Source organism: Dipodomys spectabilis, unplaced genomic scaffold (genome assembly GCF_019054845.1).
Source record: "Dipodomys spectabilis isolate Male_0828 unplaced genomic scaffold, ASM1905484v1 ptg000262l, whole genome shotgun sequence".
Taxonomy (NCBI): domain Eukaryota; kingdom Metazoa; phylum Chordata; class Mammalia; order Rodentia; family Heteromyidae; genus Dipodomys; species Dipodomys spectabilis.
In genome coordinates, this window is record NW_024870939.1 from 2,427,445 (window position 1) to 2,447,856 (window position 20,412).

Consider the following 20,412-nt stretch of genomic DNA (forward strand, 5'->3'; position numbering starts at 1 on the left):
GATGGTTATTTTTTCCTTCTGAGTCTACCATGGACCCTTAATTTTCACTTAAACTTTTAATCTATCTATCTACTTACCTACCTACCTACCTACCTACCTACCTACCTACCTACCTACCTACCTACCTACCCACCTATCTCTAGCTACATTTGAATAGTACTTTGGAACCAGAGCTGGAATCATTAGTATGTATGGACTAGAAAAGTATGTAAGTTGAGGTGCAGTTTATGATGTCTCTAAAATTATCTTCTGTACTTTCTCACTAAAAGATTGGGGAGGTTCCCCTTGTTATCTCAGTATCTCCAGAGGTAGAAATCAGGAGGGCTGCAGTTTTAGGCAAGGGTAGGCAAAGTTCCTGAGACTTCCATTTCAACAAATTCATGGAAACACCACATCTTGGCTGATTTTCAGCCTTGCCAAGTTTATGTCCATTTACCTAAGAGAACGACAAGTATCTGGTGAGCTATTGCACAATAATCACCAAGTTAATACTACTAAATTCCTCACATTTAGTTATTTTAATTATGGAATGTTTTTATCCACTATTAAATGGTGATCTCAGGGGCTGGGAATGTGGCTTAGTGGTAGAGTACTTGCCTAGCATTTATGAAGCTCTGGGTTTGATTCCTCAGTACCACATAAACAGAAAATGCTGGAAGTGGTGCTGTGGCTCAAGTGGTAGAGTGCTAGCCTTGAGCAAAAGCAGCTTAGGGACAGTGCCCAGGCCCTGAGTGCAAGCCCCAGGATAGGGGGAAAAAATGGTGATCTCAGGGTTTGAACTCTGACATTTTAGAAGCCAGTGCCCAGTTCTTAAACCACCTGGCTGCTACACAGTCACACAGGCACAAAAATCTTAAAAAAAAAAATCTCTGATACTCACAGGACAATACGTTGGAAACAAACTTTACAATGTGGGGGAGGTAGGGGAAGGGATAGTAGGAAAAAAACAATGGAGGGGCTAACAGTGTTCTGTTGTCATTACCTCACTCATGTAACTGTAACCCTTTGGCACAGCATCTTTACAATAAACTAAAAATAAAAAAAAAAAAACCCTCTAATTTGTGGGTGTGGTTATTCTAGGGTCCTAGGTTCCTCTCCCTTCCCCTCTCCTTTCTTCTCGCGCTGGCCCGGTGCCAGCTCCTTACCAGGAGCCCAGTGGGGGTTTATTGTGAGCTTACAGTTCTGTGCGCTACGTCCCAGCCAATGACGAGGGTCAGGTGGGTGGTGACGTCATCGCCGGCAACCCAGTCCCGTCACCTTCCGGCCCGCCCCGCGGGGCGTCCTTAGCAACCCGCGCGCTCGCTCTTAGCCCCGCCCCGTGGGAAGCAAGGCAGTATTTGCGCTTGCGCGCGGCCGCAACCGCCAGTCAGCTTGCTTCCCCACCCTTCCCTGCCCCCTCCCCTCGCCTTCTCCTCCCCTTCCTCCTCCTCCTCCACCACAGCCGCCTTGAGCGTGACGCGAACATGGAGCCTGAAGACCTGCCGTGGCCGGGCGAGCTGGAGGAGGAGGAGGAAGAGGGGGAGAAGGAAGAGGAGGAGGAAGAAAAGGCGGTGGAAGACATCGTTGCAGTGGAGGAAGACTATGTAGTGGAGGAAGACCATGCGGAGGCGGAGGAAGAAGCGGTGGTAGCGGACGTAGCGGCGGAGGTCGAGCGGGCGGAGGTCGAGCGGGCGGAGGTCGAGCGGGCGGAGGTCGAGCAGGCGGAGGTAGCGGAGAAGGAGGACTCAGAGAAGTCGGACGAGACCGTGCTGGTGGAGGAGGTGGAGGAAGAGGCCAGGCCGGAGTTGGACGTGGATTTCGACTTCGAGTTCCAGTCTCAGTCTCGTGAGAGTATCGACGACGAGGTGGACGACGAGGAGGAGGACGAGGAGGCCAAGGCCTGGCTGCAGGCGCCCCCCGAAGCGAGTTTCTCTCCGCCCCCGCCGCCGCGGCACAGCTACCTGACGGGCGAGCGGACCAGCAGGGAGAAGGTGAGTGGGGCCCGGACGGGGCGCGGGGCCGCGCGAGGGCCGGTCCCGCGCGCAGGGGCGCCCGGCCCCGCACTCCGGCCCTGCCTGTCACCGTGCCTGACAGGCAGCCAGCTTCGCAAGGAGTTTAGGGGTGCTGCTTGCCTCTGGGGCCCGGATTCAGCCCGGTGACTGGCCTTCTTCCCGGATCCCCCCATCTCGGGTTTCATTTCCCCCGCTCCTCCCCTCGGTGGGCCCCCGGCCTTTTGAACCGAGGCAGCTGTTCGGAGGCGCCCCTCTCGATTCCCCAGAGCCAGTAGTTTAACGCTTGTGCAAGGAGGTGGGGCTTACGGTTTCCCGCGTTGTTCCCCAGCGAGTGGTTACCTGGGATACAGCTTGTTGGGGAGACGGGCCTGAATCCCCCAGAGTAATTAGTGAGAGGTGTCGAGAGGCTCTGCGCCTTCGTTGGTAGTTATTGTGGTGGGGATCCCCAGACGTTGGGAGCGAGTTCGAATGCCAGTCTCCAAACACTCTGGGAAAACGAGAATCACAATGCTTTTGTGGACAAAGGAGAAAGAGCTGGGTTTAGGGGCGATCTGTGAAGATGACTTTGAAACTACCATAGATATACTGCTTTTCAAGTAGCTGGAGGAGTGGCTCAATTGGTGGAGTTTGTTTAGCTTGCGGAGTTCAGCCACGATCTGGGGCTTGAACTCTGGGCTTCATGCTGTTGCTTTTTTTTTTTTTTTCTTCTGCAGGCTGGCTCTCTGCGACTTCAGCCACACTTCCACTTCTGTTTTTTTTTTTTTCTTTTTTTGGTGGTCATTTGGAGATGAGATCCTCAGATCTTGACATCCCGTAGTCTAGGATTACAGGTTTGAGTCGCCAGTGCCCGGCTGGTTTTTAACGTTTTTGTTTTTTGTAGGTTGTGGGGCCTGAACGCTGGGCCTGGGCACTGTCCCTCAGCTCTTCAGCTCAAGGCTAGCACTCTACCACTTGAGCCACAGCTATTTCTACTTATGTGGTGCTGAGGAATCTAACCCAGGGCCTTATGCTTTTAAGGCATACACTTTACCACCGAGCAATCTTCCCAGCCCCGGTCTTTAACTTTTAATGGAGTCATGAACAGTGTTTGGAAATCTGTGCATTAATTTCCTGTTCTTCCTTTATCCCCTTCACTTATATTCTCTAGCCTCCATTCAGTGTTCAACATCTTCCAGGTTAACATTTCACAGAAGAGCCTTGTACTTTGTCAGTCTTACACCATTCTTATGAAAAATACTGGAGCCGGGAGCCGGTGGCTCACGCCTGTAATCCTAGCTACTCCTAGCTACTCAGGAGACTGAGATCTGAGGGTCACAGTTCAAAGCCAGCCCGGGCAGAAAAGTCCATGAGACTCTGATCTCCAATAAACCACTAGAAAACCGGAAGTGGCGCTGTGGCTCAAGTGGTGGAGCACTGGCCTTGCACTGAAGAGCACAGGGACAGCGCCCAGGCCCAGAGTTCAAGCCCCACGACTGACAAAAAAAAAAAAAGATTGATTTTTAAGCCCTAGAACCATTATATAGGAATTCTTTTGTGTTTGAAAATACTGAAACTTATACATCTGGATTCCTTTCAGGTTGTAATTTATGCACATAAACTTAGACTTGGGTTAGTTTTAGTAATTTGTAATTTTCCTAGAAACATCATGTTAGCAAGGATTTCTGTTTAATTATAATGCAGTGCCTCACAGTATTGTTCATTTCGTATATGATTATTTTTTCATTCTCAGTATTGTGTAATTATGTTTATTTTGCTCTTGTTTTCACTAGGTAGGGGCTTATTTTCCATCCAAGGGAACAGCTGTTGGAGTTTTGAAATTTTCATTGTTTCAGTTTACTAATTTTTTTCTTGAGAGGTCATATCTGGAGTCTTTATTAGAAAGCCAGTGACTGAGGAGGATACATGTCCCCAAGAAACTTGTAGCTGGGCTAGGAATGCAGCTTAGTGGTAAAGTGTTTGCATAGCATTCATGAAGCCCTGGGTTTGTTTCCTCAGTACCACATAAACAGAAAAAGCTGGAAGTGGTGCTGTGGCTCAAGTGGTAGAGTGCTAGCCTTGAGCAAAAGAAGCTCAGTGACAGTGCCTAGGCCCTGAGTGCCTAAGCCAAAAACAAGACTTGCAGCATGAATACACTTAATACTGGTAGCAAATTCAGCCAGGAGGATAATAAAGAAATAACAGAAAAACAATCAAAACAAACTAATGGAGAGTTGAAGAGTTTTGCCATGGTGATCTGAGGAGAGTAGGGCCTTGCAGCATGGCCAGGTGTGGTGACTCATGTCAGTAATCCTTGCTATTTGGGCTGAGATGGGGCGGGGAGGGAGGAATTGTTCAAATTCAGCCTGGGTATAAAGTTCACAAGACCTGATCTCAACCAAAAATAAAGCTGGGTGTGTTGGTATCTGCCTGTTTTCCCAGTTATGAGGGAAGTGTAAATAGGATCCTAGTCCAGGGTAAACAGGGTAAAATAAAGCAAAAAGAGCCACACTTCCAACTCTTTTTTTTTTTTTGTCCATTGTGGGGCCAGAACTCTGGGCCTGAGCACTATCCCTCAGCTCTTCAGCTCAAGGCGAGTGCTCTACTGCTTGAGCCACAGTACCACTTCCAGTTTCTTAGTGGTTTATTGGAGATAAGAGTCTCACAGACTTTCCTCCCCAGGCTGGCTTTGAACCGTGATCCTCAGATCTCAGCCTCCTGAGTAGCTAGGATTATAGGTGTGAGCCACTGATACCCGGCTTTCGGCCCAACTCATATAAAAATATTTTACAGATTTATTGGATTATTCATATGTCATACAATTTAAAGTATGCAATTCAGTAACTTTCATTATCTTCATAGATTGGTATTATTATTATAGTTGATTTTAGAACATTCTGTACACCTTAAATGAAATTCCTGTATACTTTAGTAATTAATACCTTTTTTATCCCTGTAAGCCACTGTTAACACTACTTTGTCTCTATAGATTTATATATTCTATGTATTTCATATAAGTGAAAAGATAGTAATAATGTAATATAGTAATATATGTAAGGGCTGGGAAGGTGGCTCAGTGGTAGAGTGCTTGCCTTGCATGGATGAGGCCCTGGGTTCGATTCCTCAGCACCACATAAGCAGAAAAAGCCAGAAGTGGCGCGGTGGCTCAAGTGGTAAAGTGCTAGCCTTGAGCTTAAGAGCTGAGGGACAGCGCCCAGGCCCAGAGTTCAGGCCTCTGACCAAAAAAAACAAAACAAAAAAGCAGTATACGTTTGTCTTTTTGGGCCTGTCTGGGGTTTGAACTCAGTGCTTTATCCTTGCTGATTAGACACTGTACCCACTTGTTACACTTCAAACACTTTTTGTTTTACTTGTTTCTGAGATAGGATCACACTTTTTTTCTTGGAATGGCCTGAAACTGAGATCGTCCTTGAAAGGAAATTAACCTAAAAGACCTTGAGGACAAAGTCAGGTAGAGAGAGAGGTTTATTGCCAGCAGAGCTGACTAGACCAAGTTCTCAGGAGGGAGAACTTGGAGCCATCTGGCTCCTAGGAGGACCCTTTTATACTGTTGGGGCTGGAGCTGGGAGGTGCCTCACCGGCCCTTCAGGGAGCTTAGGTCTGGGTGGGGGATGGGAAATGGGGGGGGGTTGCTGACTTACAATATGTACTATACCAGGCAGGAAGTATGGGCTGGAGGTTGTTTCTTAGCTACTTCCTGCTGAGAGGGGGTGAGGTAGTCAGTTGGGGGTGGGGGCACAGGTACTGTGCAAGAAGTTGACCCAAAGTGGTTATGAAGATGTTACTTGTCCAGGGAGGGATCTTCTAGTTCCTGGACTGGAGGAAGACTGGATTTGTAGAGACTGGGGTCCTGTTAGCTTGGAAGTGTATGAAGGTTGATCAGGTAGGTGACATTTGACGTGGCGGATGAATCCAATGTGGACAGCCCTGAACCTGCACCACAGTGGAGTAGAGTTACCTAGATAGTGTCCTTTCCATTTACAGAAAGCTTGGTGGAACTAGGTGCTTGTGGCAGGTGATTCTTTGAAATGTACACTAGGTCCCCAGCATTGATGGAAGGCCTGGAGGACAATGTGGAGGGCATAGGGCTATATTTATCCGTGTATTTCCAAAGAAGAGTGCGCAGGTGCTGAAGGAGAGAAGACAGCATTTGGGGGTGCGGGTGAAGGTCTGAAGCCTGAAATAGAGGAGGCAAAGGTGGGTGGCCATACATAATTTCAAAAGGACTTAATATTAGAGGCTTTTCTTTCTTTCTTTCTTTTTTTTTGTTGGTCATGGGGCTTGAACTCTGGGCCTGGGCGCTGTCCCTCAGCTCTTCAGCTCAAGGTGAGCGCTCTACCGCTTGAGCTACAGCGCCACTTCTGGTTTTCTGGTGGCTTATTGGAGACAGTCTCAGGGTCTTTCCTGCCCGGGCTGGCTTTGAACCATGATCCTCAGATCTCAGCCTCCTGAGTAACTAGGATTACATGCGTGAGCCACCAGCACCCGGCTTACCAGCAACTCTTGAAGGGAGAGAATATGGGAGGGAGGCATAGTCTGTAGCCCCTTATAGGTTTGTAACTCAGGTGATGGTGGGAGAAGATGGTTAGGGCTGCACCAAAGGTTAGCTTCTTTGCTTCCTGTATTAAAACAGAAGAGGAGGCTAGGACTCTGAGGCTAGGAGCCCAGCTCCTAATCGGAGGGTCTAGGGGTTTTGACAAATAACTGGTGCAAACAATGTCCGATCTGCTGACCTGAAACTCCCAATGCAAATCCCTGGTTTTCAGTTATATATAGAAAGAACAGGTGTGAATGATCCGGCAGCCTGAGGGCAGGGGCCTGGAATAAGGCCAGTTGAAGCCTCCTAAAAGGAGAAATGAGAGTGGAGGGGGACAAAAGAGGTTCCTCAGGTGACCCTCCAGCTGCTTCATATAAAGGACTGGTTAAGAGGGAGTATTTAGGGATCCAGGACCTGAGGTAGCCAGCTAGACCCAAAAAGGATAGAAGCTCAGACTTAGTGTAGGAGGGTAGGGTAATTAGTAATCAGGTGTTTCCTGGGGATAGTAATAACCTTGTGCGTGGGAGTAAATTGAACTCCCAGATAAGCCACAGACTGCTGAGTGACCTGTACCTTATTGGGTGAGATTTGGTATCCCTGAGAGGCTAGGAAGTTAAGCGTTACTGTAAGGTTGTAACATAATAGCTTGGTGGGACTGCAGAAGAGAATATCATCTATATATTGGATAAGGGTGGATGGTTTTAAATTTAGGTCTCTTAAATTCCTTGCTAAAGCTTGGCCAAACAGGTGGGGACTATCCTGGAACCTCCCTGTGGGGTTCAGGTGAGCTGAATTGAGGTTTGGGTAACAGGGTCAGTCCATGTAAAGGCAAAGAGGTCCTGGGAAGAGGGAGACAAAGGGGTAGTAAAAAAGGCATCTTTTAAGTCCAATTGGCAACCGTCACAGGGATTATGGAAAGCAGCATATAAGGGTTGGACACAATAGGGTGTTAGGGGATAATGGCCAAGCTGTTAAGCTCAGCTATTGCTAAGATGGGGGTATTATTAGGAAAGGGGGAGGTAAAAACCCTTTTTTCTCAGTAAGTCTTGAACAATTGGTTGCAGTCCCAGAAGACTGTGGGAGAGGATATGGGGCTGTGAAGGGAAGTGTTGGGGGTCCCTCAGGTAGATGTGAATTAGGAGGGGGTGGTGTTTAGCAATAGAAGGGTTGTGAGTATCCCACACTTTCACCTCAGAGGGTGGAAAAGGGAAATCTGAGGAGTCACTAGGTGAGCCTACTAAAGCCATCAACAAGGAGATTGTGGGTGAGGCTGAATCATTGTCATGTTTTGACAATTGGGAAGGGCATAGGATAGAGGCTCCGAACTTGACCAAAAGGTCTCTGCCCAACTGCAGTAATTGACAGTGGAAAATAAGGTCACTCCAGAGAAAAGACAAATGCCAGGGTTTTTTTGGGGGGGTGGGTGGGTGGGTGGGTTTATAAGGTTTTCCCTCCATCCTGACTATGGAGGTATTACAGAGGTTGAAGTAAGGAGGCTAGATCTGAAGTAAGGAGGCTAGGTCTGGCCAGCGCTATTTTGGCCACATGGTGGATTGTAGGGTCTGGCAACTTGTCTTCGTGCTGGGGGAAGGAACAACAACTCCCCCCCCCCCCCCCCCCCATCACCTGCCTCCCTGGTAATGGGCATGCCCAGACCTCTGGAGGCAGGAGTAGCACTTGGCTGATTGGTTACTGAATCTGAATCTGTCAGTCCAGTACTGGCCTGGGACTGAGAATTTCCCTGGGCTAACCTATTTAGGCCTGGACCAGCCTATCCTCCAGGACACCATGCTATGTATGTCTCTGTGATCGTGTTCTGTGTCCTGGCTTGTCTCCAGTCATCATGGCATCCCAATTCAGCTCTCCATTGGAGCTGAATTGGCTTGTTGGTATTGTTTTTGTTATTTCTTTCCTCTTTAGCATTTTTCCTAGCTGTGTTATGTGTATTTGAGTGCTGCAGGCCTTTGTAACAACTGGCGGCCTGCAGCCTGTTAACTGTATAATAAAGACTCCAATATTCTATATTTTAAAATGTGGCTTCTGGATGCTGGGGGCTGGTGGCTCACGCCTGTAATCCTAGCTACTCCAGTTCAAAGCTGGCCCGGGCAGGAAAGTTCGTGAAACTCTATCTCCAATAAATGACCAGAAAACAAAGTGGCACTGTGGCTCAAGTGGTAGAGTGCTTGCCTTGACCTGAAGAGCTGAGGGACAGCGCCTAGGCACAGAGTTCAAGGCCCACAACTGACCCCCCCCCCCAAAAAAAAAAATGTGGCTTCTGGGATGATTTACTTTACAACAAGGTTAAGTCTGGCCATGGAACTCAGTGAGCACAGACACATAGGACCTGTGTCTACCAAAAGTGAGATTATCTTACTTGCAACCATGATTGTCATGCTGTGCTCTTGTGCTGTGATGGGAGTGGTTGGGGCCAGGAGTCCAGGCCCTCCAGCAGCCAGTGCCAGAACATCGTAAGAGGGCGAGGGGCCTTAGTGGATGGCCGCTGTCATGGAGAAGATTATGGACAGCCCAGTGCCCTGAACCATTGCACTTGGGGCATGGCCCAGTTTGCTTTTGTGGCTACGGGCAGGCAGTGCCTCTATGGCCTGGCTGGTTACACGGGTAGCATGCCTTCTTTAGGGGGCAGGTTCTCCTCCAATGCCCCTTTTGACCACATCCATAACAGGACCCAGGTGGACCCCATCAGGAAGGGGTTAGTTGCGAGGCCCGAGGCTGGTAGATTTTGACTAGCATCTGGTACTTGAGTCTTTTGGCTTTTTCCTCCCTGCCATGATACCATACCTTAAAGGCCACCTCAATAGCCTCACTAGTGGATGTTAGGGGCCCATGTCTATTTTTTTTTTATCCCGAATGTCTGGAGCGGACTGATGAATAAAATGAGTAATTAAACATCATTGTCCACAGACTTGGGGTTTAGGTTAGTATACTGAAGGGAGGGTCTGACTCAATCTGGCCCAAAAGGCAGATGGGTTTTCATTTTTGTCTTGTATGACCGCAGTCATTTTGTCATAGTTGATGGCTTTGCAGCCTGCCTATTAGAGACCCTTAATTATACAGGCAGTAAAATGATTTCACCTTTGGCGACCAGTGGGGGGGGGGAATTGTAATCCCAGTGAGGCTCCTGGTGGGGGCACTGCCTAAATTGCAGTTGGATGATTGGGAATGGTCTGGTGGGTGGGCCTTCCTCTCCTCCCCCCCCCAGACTGGTGCTACATACCCACACTCATAGTTATCAGAAAAGATAATTTGCAGAATTGCAATTTGAATTTAGGATTTGTTTTATGTCCTAATAATAGTGTATTCTGATGCATAGCCCATTTGTTATTGAGAAGAATATATATTGTATTATTATTAGTTGTAGTGTTCTGTGTATACATGTTGTAAATATGCTCTCCAAGAGCCACAGGAGTTACAACGATAGACATGAAAATAATGAATTGTCTCAGCAAGGCAAAATTTACCTGTGCAGAAAGGCATGCCATCACCCAAAAATCTGGCACGGAAGCACACAGAACAGGCAGTCTGCTCTGATATTCCTAAGGCAGCAGGACCTGCCCCTCTGCTCAGATTGGTTGAGCTCAGGTTCACAATCTGCTGGAGATTTGCTAGTTTGAATAGGGGAAATATATTTATATAAGATTTTTGAAATAAGATTAATAATTCACTAGTAATCTTTTTTTTTTTTTTTGGTCTGGTCATGGGGCCTGAACTCTGGGCCTGGGCACTGTCCCTCAGCTCTTCAGCTCAAGGCTAGTGCCCTACCACTTGAGCCACAACGCCACTTCCGGCTTTTTTCTTTTTGCATATGTGGTGCTGAGGAATTGAACCCAGGGCCTCAGGCATGCAAGGCAAGCGCTCTACCACTGAGCCAACTTCCCAGCCCCTCACTAGTAATCTTAAAATATACCCATACCTTCTGTTATTATTTATACAGTCTGGGCAAGTCCTAATTCCATCTTGACAAGATATCAGTATAAGACAAAACATTATATTTCAAAAAATTCTTTCTTATCCCAAAGCTGTTCCTCTTTTCCTGAACAAGAACCCAGCTATGAGGACGAAGCAGGAACTTTTAAAGCAGTACACTTTGATAGAAAAGACAGTTTTTCTCACAATACGTGTTAGGTTCAGTTGATCTATAGTGTTATTCAAGGTTCCTGCTGCTTTATTAACTTTTTGTCTAATGTCTAACCATTCAATGTCTGCCATTATTGTAGAGCTAGCTTTGTTCAGTTAGCTTTAAAAGCCAATTAGCTTTAAATATTTGAGCTCTGATGTTATAAATGTGTATTTTTTAAACATTAACTATAAAATGTTAAAATATACAGGTAATAAAAACATTGAATATGTTTATGTTAATTGTTTTATTGGTGAATTGACCCTTTTGTTATCATATCCTTCTTTGTGTTTTATATATGATTTGACAGATATTAGTACTCCTGTCTTTTGGTTACCATTTACATGGAATATCTTTTGGTATTTTTTTAATCAGTCTACTTGTGTTCTCAGTTTCAATATGAATAGTGAATATTTTAAAAATAATGTACATTTTGGCCCTCCTTTTTTTTTTTTTTTTTGCTAGTACTGGGGCCTGAACTCAGCCTGAGAGCTGTTCCTGAGCTTTTTTTTGCTCAAGGCTAGTGCTTCTACACCTCTACTTGCTGCTTTTTGCTGATTAATTAGAGGTAAGAGGCTTTGAACTAAAATATTCAGATCTCATCTTCTGTTTTCTTTCTTTCTTTTTTTTTTTTTTTCAGGTCCAACTTTTTGTTTTTGCTTAGTGGGTAGCACTTACCAACTGAGCCATGCTTCCAACCCCTTATGAGCCTTGTGAATAGTTAGGATCACAGATCTGAGCCACTGGTTCCCAGCTTTAATTTTTAAATTAACTTAGAGACAATCTTGCTTTATACTATGTGCTTGCCTGAACTTTTTTTTTTTTTTTTTCTGGTCATGAGGCCTGAACTCTGGGCCTGAGTTCCTTTTGCTGAAGGCTAGCACTCTACTGTCTGAGCCAGCCACAGTGCCACTTCCAGCTTTTTTTGTGAGAGAAAAGAGTCTCACAGATTTTCCTGCCTAGACTGGCCTTGAACACGATCCTCAAATCTCAGCCTCCTGAGAAGCTAGGGTTAGAATGTGAGCCACCAGTCCCTTGAGCTTGATGTGTAATTCAGTTTTGCCTAAAACTTTGATCATCCTGCTGAGATTACAAACATGGACCTAGCTGTTTTTTTGTTTTGTTTTTTTTTTTGGTGGGGGTGGGTATTGAATTCAGAGACTCAGGGCCTTGTGCTTGTTCAACATTCACAGTTTGTGTTCTACCACTTAAGCCAACTCCATTCTAGCATTTTACTGCTTAATTTGAGATTTGACATTTCTGTCAAGGTTGGTTTTGAACCTTGTTCTGCCAGGTCAGCCTCCTGAGTAGATAGAGTTACAGGTGTGAGTCATTGAAGTCAAGCTATGTCATTTAAAAAATAATCTGTTGCTCAAGTGGTAGAGTGAGTGCTAGCCTTGAGCTGAAGAGCTGAGGGATAGTGCTCAGGCCCAGAGTTCAAGCCCCATGACCGACAAAAAAAAAATTGTTGATTATATCTGTTTATATTTTTACTGTAAGTACCATTTTCCTGATTTTTTGTCTTGTCCTCCTTTAACATGCTTAAAGGTTCTAGAATCTTTGTTAAGCAAGGCAGAGACTTCTGTTTCATTAGGGTTAATTTTTACAGACTTTATTTTGTTTGTTCAAATGGGTCACATTTTTTCCTGTTTCTTGTATTCAAAGTGCTTTGTTGAAAGTTAGGTATTTGAAGATTGGTTTTGTGAAAAGGGAACATCTTTACTAATCAGCCTGGGTGAAGGACTGTGCATGGTCCTTTGTACATCTTTTTTGAGCATGTCTACCATGGATCTGTATATGTGATTTTATTCCAGTTCTTCCATATGTTCAATTAAAAATTTTTTTATTGCCCCCAAAGTTTCACACTTGCTTTCCTGATGGCTTGAGTTTTTCTGTTATATTCTACCTATAATCTCTCTCTTCCACTACCTGTGCAGTGTTGAGGCCCTGCAACTCTCATGCCATAGGTCCACCAGAGCTTATAGTGATCTTCAATCTGAAATTTAAACCATACCTATTCCTAGCAGTGTTCTGAGTTAGGTGAGACAGAAACAAATCCCTTTGTCAGCCTCAAGACAAGCTAGTTCATTGCAAGTTCTACTCCTTCCATCCTGATCTAAAAATGGAAATGAGGTAACTTCTTCCCTACTTTCCATGTTGTGGTGGGTTGTGAGTGGGACAAGCATGAGAAAAAACACCATTAAATTCCCTAGTGTTTTTGAGTATATCTCTTTCTTGCTTAAACATACACTTGGTTCTGCAGCTTCTCTGAATTCTAGAGTTAACACAGGACTTTGTTACTTATGTGGTATTTACTTAAAGAAATGAGTGCCAGGAACTTACTAGTATACCATCTTGTTCTCATTTTGTCTTTGGTTGAATTTAGTGTCACTTTGAAAGATTTTTTTTTATTGTTGATTTAATTTATTTGATTGATTTTGATTAGTAACAATTCATTCGCTTGAAAGTTGTCCACTTTTTGTGAATCTCATATTGCTATAAACATTTCCCTCTTAAGTCTTTCTTTTTTAAAATGTTTGGTTGTGTTGGAATTTAAACACAGGACTTTGTCAAATTTGCTAGGCAGACATTCTTAACCCTGAGCAATGATTTAGCCCTTTTTTGTACTGATTATTTTGGGATAGAGTTTTCTGTTTTGCTTGGGTTCTTGCCTAGACCGTGATCTTCCTATTTTATGCTTTTTTTTTTTCTATACTGGGATAACTGGCATGTGCCACAGTGTCCAGCTTCTATTCAGATCAAGACTCATGAACTTTTTTTTTTCTTTTGGCCCGTGTTGCCTGAACCATGATATCTCCTCTTGATCTCAGCCTCCCTTGTACTTGAGATGACAGATGAATTACTCTGGTTGAGAAGGGTCTCTTGAACTTTCCGTGTGGGCTAGTTTAAAACAGGATCCTTTGAATCTCAGTCTTTTTTTTTTTTTTGGGTCCGGTTGTGGGGCCTGAAGTCTGTACCTGGGTACTGTCCCTCAGCTCTTGAGCTCAAGGCTAGCACTCTACCACTTGAGCCACAGTGCCACTTCTAGCTTTTTTACTTATGTGGTTCTGAGGAATCGAACCCAGGGCCTCATGCATGCAAGTCAAGCGCTCTACCACTGAGCCACCTTCCCAGCCCCTTGAATCTCAATCTTTGATAGCCAGGGTTACCGTTTTGTTTGTGTGTGTGTGTGAGAGAGAGAGAGAGAGAGAGAGACAGACAGACAGACAGACAGACAGACAGACAGACAGACAGACATAGACAGAGACAGCGAGAGATTACTGGAGCTTGAATTTAGGGTCTAGGCAGGGTCCCTGAGCTTTATTTACCTAAGGCTTGTGCTCTACTACTGAAGCTATAGCTTCATTTCTGGCTTTTTTTGTGGTAAATTGGGAGATATGAGTCTCATGAACTTGCCTGCTCATGCCAGCTTTGAATCATGATCCTTAGATCTCAGCCTTCTGAGTATCTAGGCTAATAGGCATGAGCTACTGGTGCTAGTTTGATTTTTGTTTTTGAGAAGGTCTTTACCTAGTTTATGCTGGCCTTCATCTTGAAATACTCTAGCATCTACCTCTTAAGAGCCAGAATTAATGCCAGGATCAATTATATGTTGAAATCACAGTAATTTGTTGATCATATCTTTATTTTTACAATTTTTTCATCATCATCATCATCATCATCATCATCATCATTATCATTGCTGGTACTGGATCTTGAATTTAGGGCCTTGATACTATCACTTAATTTTCTCATTCAAGGCTAGAGCTCTAACTCTTGAGCTGCAGCTCTACTTCCAGTTTTTATGTTCAATTGGAGATGAGAGTCTTAGGGACTTGCCTGTCCTACTTGCTTTGAACTGTGATCCTCAGATCTCAGCCTCCTGAGGAGCTAAACTTATTATTATTTTTTTTTGTGGGGCTTGAACTCTGGGCTTGAGTGCTGTCCCTCTGCTCTTCAGCTCAAGGTAAGCACTCTACCGTTTGAGCCACAGCACCACTTCTGGTTTTCTGGTGGTTTATTGGAGATAAGAGTCTCACAGACTATCCTGCCCAGGCTGGCTTTGAATTGCGATCCTCAGATCTCAGCCTCCTGAGTAGCTAGGATTATAGGCGTGAGCCACTGGCTGAGCTAAACTTATAAGGCATGGGCTACCACTGTCTGGCTCTTTTTTTTTTTTTTTAAGTTATTTTCTGTTTTTTTTTTTTTTCTTCTTTTTTGAATTTCTTTTTCTTAAAATTTGTTTTGGTGGTACTTAGGTTTGATCTCAGGGCTTTTGGTTTTCTGTTAGAAATGTCTCAGGGTGTTGGGGTGCTATATATGAATAAGGACACTAACTTAAAAGGAATTCAGAAAGGCAAAGTTTACTTCTGTAGAAGGATGTGCCATCAGCTAGAAATCTGGCAAGCAAGTACACTGTGAATGGGCAGGCTGCTTCTTTTTTATCCCTAACCCAATAGGTCCAGCCCCTCTGCTTAGATTGGGAAAACTCTGTTAGGTTCACAATTGCAAAAGGATATGACTAAATTAATAGGACACAACTAAAATTCAAGGAGCATCTAACAAGATATTTTAAAGTGAAGTAGGAAAAAGATGCAATTAAAATGTAATCAACAAGGACCAAACCACCTGGCCAAAGCTGAACATTTCAAAAAAACTGATTGTCACAATATTGACAGAAAGGAAGCAAACTACTAGATAAGGAGCTCTTCTCACACTAATCAAGTACTCTGCCACTTACACAATGCCCAGCCCTCATCTTTTTTAATTTTTTTATTTATTTGAGGCCAAGTCTCATTATGTATTATAGCTCATGCTAGCCAGAACTTAAAATACTCCTGCTTTCGCCTTCTGAGTGCTGACATTGCAATGACTCGCAACTAGCTTCTTGAATTAAAGGGTTATTCTCATTGATTTTCTAGTTTTATTTTTTAATAAATGCATTTAAGAAAGTGTTCCTTTCTAAGTACAACTTAGTTATATCCCATGAATTTTGATATGCAATAGAATTTAAAAATAAATATTTTCTGATTATTTTTTGTTTTATTCCTTGGCTCATCTGAGAGATGCAGTATTTCTTGTAACATTTTTAAAAAGAATTTTAATTTCATTTATTTTCTAATTTCATTTTCTAATTTCTAGTGTAATTTATGAGCTGAAATTTAAGAGTAGAGAATAGAATTTTAGTTTTTTTTCTATAGTTTTTTCTTTTTTTTTTGGGTCCAGTCATGGGGCCTGAACTCTGGGCCTGAGCGCTGTCCCTCAGCTCTTCAGCTCAAGGCTAGCACTTTACCACTTGAGCCACAGCACCACTTCTGGCTTTTTTTTCTTATGTGATGCTGAGGAATCGAACCCAGGGCCTCGAGCATGCAAGGCAAGTGCTCTACCACCGAGCCACCTTCCCAGCCCTATAGTTTTTTCTACTTTAATTGTTATGTAGTTAGAATATGATCTGCTGATAAAAATTTTGAGTTAATTGAGATTAACTTCATAGGTTTGTAAAATTTGTTTTTGTAAGTTTTTTGTTTGGAGAAGAATCTTCTGCCAAATTTTATATAAAGATGAAGAGATCAAGATTGTTCTTACAGTCATAATTTTTTTCTGTCTGTTAGAAAGATCTTTAAAAATTTCTCAATTTCTCACTTTGATCTTAATAAGATAGTTTCAATATTTAAAGTTAGGTATAAGCAAATTTCAAATTGCTATATCTTCTAGGTGAACTGACAATTTTATTATAACATAGCTATCTTTTTTTATTTTTTTAAGCCAGGGCTTGAAATAAGGGCCTGGACACTGTCCCTGAGCCAGTTTGTACTCAGGGATACCAGTCTACCACTTGAGCCACAGTACTACTTCTGACCTTTTCTGAGTAGTTTATTGGAGATAAGAGTCTCATGGACTTTCTTGCCCTTTCTTGCCTGGGCTATCTTTGAATCAGGATCCTCAGATCTCAGCCTCCTGAGTAGCTAGGAATATAGGCATGAGCACCTGGGTGTAGCTATCTAGCTATCTTTTTTTTTTCTTTCTTTCTTTCTTTCTTCCTTCCTTCTCTTTCTTTTTCTTTCTTTCTTCTTTCTCTTTCTTTCTTTCTTCTTTCTCCTTTCTTTCTTTCTTTCTTTCTTTCTTTCTTTCTTTCTTTCTTTCTTTCTTTCTTTCTTTCTTTCTTTCTTTCTTTCTTTCTTTCTTTCTTTCTTTCTTTCTTTCTTTCTTTCTTTCTTTCTTTCTTTCTTTCTTTCTTTCTTTGTCAGTTGTGAGGCTTGAACTCTGGGCCTGGATGCTGTCCCTCAACTCTTCAGTTCAAGGCTAGTGCTCTACCACTTGAGCCACAGTGCCACTTCCGGCTTTTTCTGTTTATGTAGTGTTGAAGAATCGAGCCCAGGGCTCCTACATGTGAGGTGAGCACTCTACCACTGAACCACCTTCCCAGCCCCAATCTAGTTATCTTTCAGTCCTAGTTTTTTTTTTCTCCTCAGTTTTATACCATATAGTCATCTCACCTCTAGCCATTTTGATGCCCATGAGATATTTGGCAGTGGTGATATTTTTTCATTGTCATTTCTGGGGCCATTTTATCAGTACACAGATGCTGTTGCATTTTACAATGTACAGGACAACCTCCCATAAAATCTTCCCACATATCAATAGTGCAGTGGTAAGAAACCCTAAAATAGCATTAACATGGTACAGAAGAGACATAGAGACAAAGGAAGAGAAAAAGGAAGAAAGGTAGGTATTGTTACGAAAGATCAAGTGATGAAAGGAAAGGGGACAGATCTCAATAGATCAGATCAGACTTTTTATCAGTTGTGAAGAGGGGCACCAAGTAGCAGAACAGACTTGGAGATACAATGGAGTGGAAAGGGTATGTGTATGTCTCCAGTTGCAGGTTGTGATCAGGTAGTTGCTGCTAAAGGGCCTGCCCAGGGCTTTGGGCACTTTCATCCAGGGCTGGGGGTGAGGTTTTTCTGAGAATACTCCAAGGTTAGTACTTGGGGTGTGCCATGAAAATAGCATTGGGTTAAATAGTGCAGATTCCCTCCAGGTAGGGAGGGATTTTTCAAAACCTTAGTAGGTAGTTTTGAGTCAAGAATGGATGGGGAGGTTGGTAGATTTAATACAGTATTTTAATTTTTTTTTTTCTGGTCTTGGGCTTAAACTCTGGGTTTAGCACTGCTCCTGAGCTGCTTTTGCTATTGAGTCACAGTGTTACTGCCAGCTTTTTTTGGAGGTAAGAGTCTCATGAACTTTCGTGGCTGGGCTGGCTTTGAATCATGATCCTCAGATCTCAGCCTTCTGAATAGCTAGGATTACAGGTGTGAGCCACTGGCACCCACCTTATTTTAATATTTTTATGACATACTATTTTGTATACTTAAAAAGTTTCCTCTTAGTGTTATTAGCAAAGATTAATTCTATAAAGGAATTTTTTCCTCTTCCTCCTCCTCCTCTTGTTATTGTTGTTCTTTTTTTTTTTTTTTTAGCAGTTTTTTTCTAGCTTATATTAGTTATACAGATGAGGAAAGAGATTTCATTGTGATATTTCCATAAGTGAATGCAGTGTCTTTGATCAGTGTGTACTTGATTTCCATAGATGTGTACAATATATTTTCAATTCATTATCAAAGTACAATGCATTTTCTAACAGTATCTAGAGAGTTTCATTATGCTATCATTTTAAACTCTCTCTCTCTCTCTCTCTCTCTCTGTCCCTCTCTCTGTCTCTTTCTCTCTGTCTCTCTACTTGGGTCATGTTTATTCTTCCAGTACCTTCTCTTTCCCTTTCTTCCATCTTTCTGGTTCCCTCTGCCAGATAGGTCCCTTTTATACTCATGTTCCATTATTTAAATCTAAATCTAAATTTTGCATATGACCAAAAACATGATGTTTGTTTTTTTTTTGAGTTTCTATTATCTCAACATTATGATTTACTTCTATACATAATATTTTCATCTGGCTCCAACAATATTTTTATTATTTTGATGCTACTGTTTTTTTTCTTTCAGGGACTCATGCTTGTTAAGCAGGCACTGTAGTACTAAGCTGTGGCTCTAGGCCTTTTTTTGTACTGATTATTTTTAAAAATTTTTTATTGAGATGAGGTGATTATATAATTTTCACATATTTCACAGTATTATGGAATAGTGTTACTTAGTTAAAGTCACAAACACATTTTAACCTTTATGAGGCAAATTGTCTTTATCATGGTCTATAAAGTTTGTGAATTCTTTTTTTTTGGGTCTGGTCATGGGGCCTGAACTCTGGGCCTGGGCACTGTCCGTCAGCTCTTTAGCTCAAGGCTAGTGCTCTACCACTTGAGCCATAGCACCACTTCTGGCTTTTTTCTTTTTGCTTATGTGGTGCTGGGGAATCGAACCCAGAGCCTCAGGCATGCAAGGCAAGTGCTCTACCACTGAGCCACCTTCCCAGCCCCTAAAGTTTGTGAATTCAATGAGCTTTGACAATACAGCTATTTCTTCTACATCAAGTGATACATTTCTTTTCTTTTGCTTAGTGTAAGCTGTTCCCTCTTTCCCTCTCATTCCCTCCCTCTCATCGCTGCCTTTGAGTTGCTTAGTTCATTTTCATCTATGTCCAGTGCAGCTGATAGGTCTCTCTGTTTTATGTTTTCCCATTTCCCTCTGATTCTGTGACCTCCTGCCTTCCCTCAGATGCGTGCACACATATACCATATATGTGGTCAAGAACATGGAGTCATTTAGCAATGATATGACAAAATGAGTGGAAGTCCTTTGTTTCTCGAGTCCTGTTTACTTTGTCATATCTTCTTGCATTTTGACTTTAGCATCCACTTATTAGGAAGACCATGTGCCATTTGCCTCTTTGCTCTTGGCTTACCATGCTCAAAATGATTTTTTTTAGTTCCATCCATTTCCCTGTAAATGCCATTATTTTGTCCTTTCTTATGGCTTCATAATATTTCATGGTATATAGGTCCCACAAATTTTGGATCCACTCATCTGTAGTGGGGCATCTGGGTTGTTACCATATATTGGCTTTTGTGAACAGTGCTGCAATGAACATGGAGGTACATGTGTCCTTGTATCTTGGTTCCTGTTGCTCAGGGTAGATGCCTAGGAGTGGTATGGCTGGGTTGTAAGGGAGGTCTATATTTAGCTTTCTGAAGTACCTCCAGACTGCTTTCCAAAGTGGTTGTATTAGTGTACATTCCTACCAGCAATAATTGTTGGCTGAATTTAGGATGTGGGCCGCTCTGACTGGGGTAAGGTGGTATCTTTGGAGCCAGGGATGATGAACATTTTCTCATGTGTTTCTTTGCCATTTTTATCTTCTGAGAAGTCTCTCTTTAGCTCCTTTGCCCATTTCATGATTGGTTTGTTAGATTTGGGAGGGGTTAGTTTCTTGAGTTCCCTGTATTTAATGGATATTAGGCTCTTGTCTGATATATTGCTGTAAATATTTTTTCCCAATTAGTTGGCTGTCTTTCTAGTTTGGTTGCTCTTTCTTTAGCTGTGCAGAACTTTATTATTTTAAGATAGTCCCATTTATTGAGTCTCTCTCCAATTTGTTGTGACCCTGGGACTCTGTTCAGGAAGTTCATACCTGTCCCTATAAGTTAAAGTGTCTCTCCTACTCTGTCCTGAAGTACTTTCAGAGTGTCAGGTTTGATGTTAAGATCTTTAATCCATTTTGAGTTGATGTTAGTGCATGGTGGCAGGCTAGGGTCCACTTTTAGTTTTCTGCATGTGGTCACCCAATTTTCCCTGTGCTGA

At 43.1% G+C, this 20,412-nt stretch overlaps 1 protein-coding gene across 1 annotated transcript in view; it reads left to right on the forward strand.

Annotated features, from left to right (window-relative positions):
• The first annotated feature begins 1,457 nt into the window (after positions 1-1,457).
• Alms1 (ALMS1 centrosome and basal body associated protein) overlaps positions 1,458-20,412 on the forward strand; it is a 125,618-nt gene continuing 106,663 nt past the window's right edge. Inside the window, exon 1 of the mRNA XM_042699701.1 lies at positions 1,458-1,970. Coding sequence (XP_042555635.1) covers positions 1,464-1,970 — 507 coding nt within the window. The 5' untranslated portion in view covers positions 1,458-1,463. The remainder of the gene's footprint in view (positions 1,971-20,412) is intronic.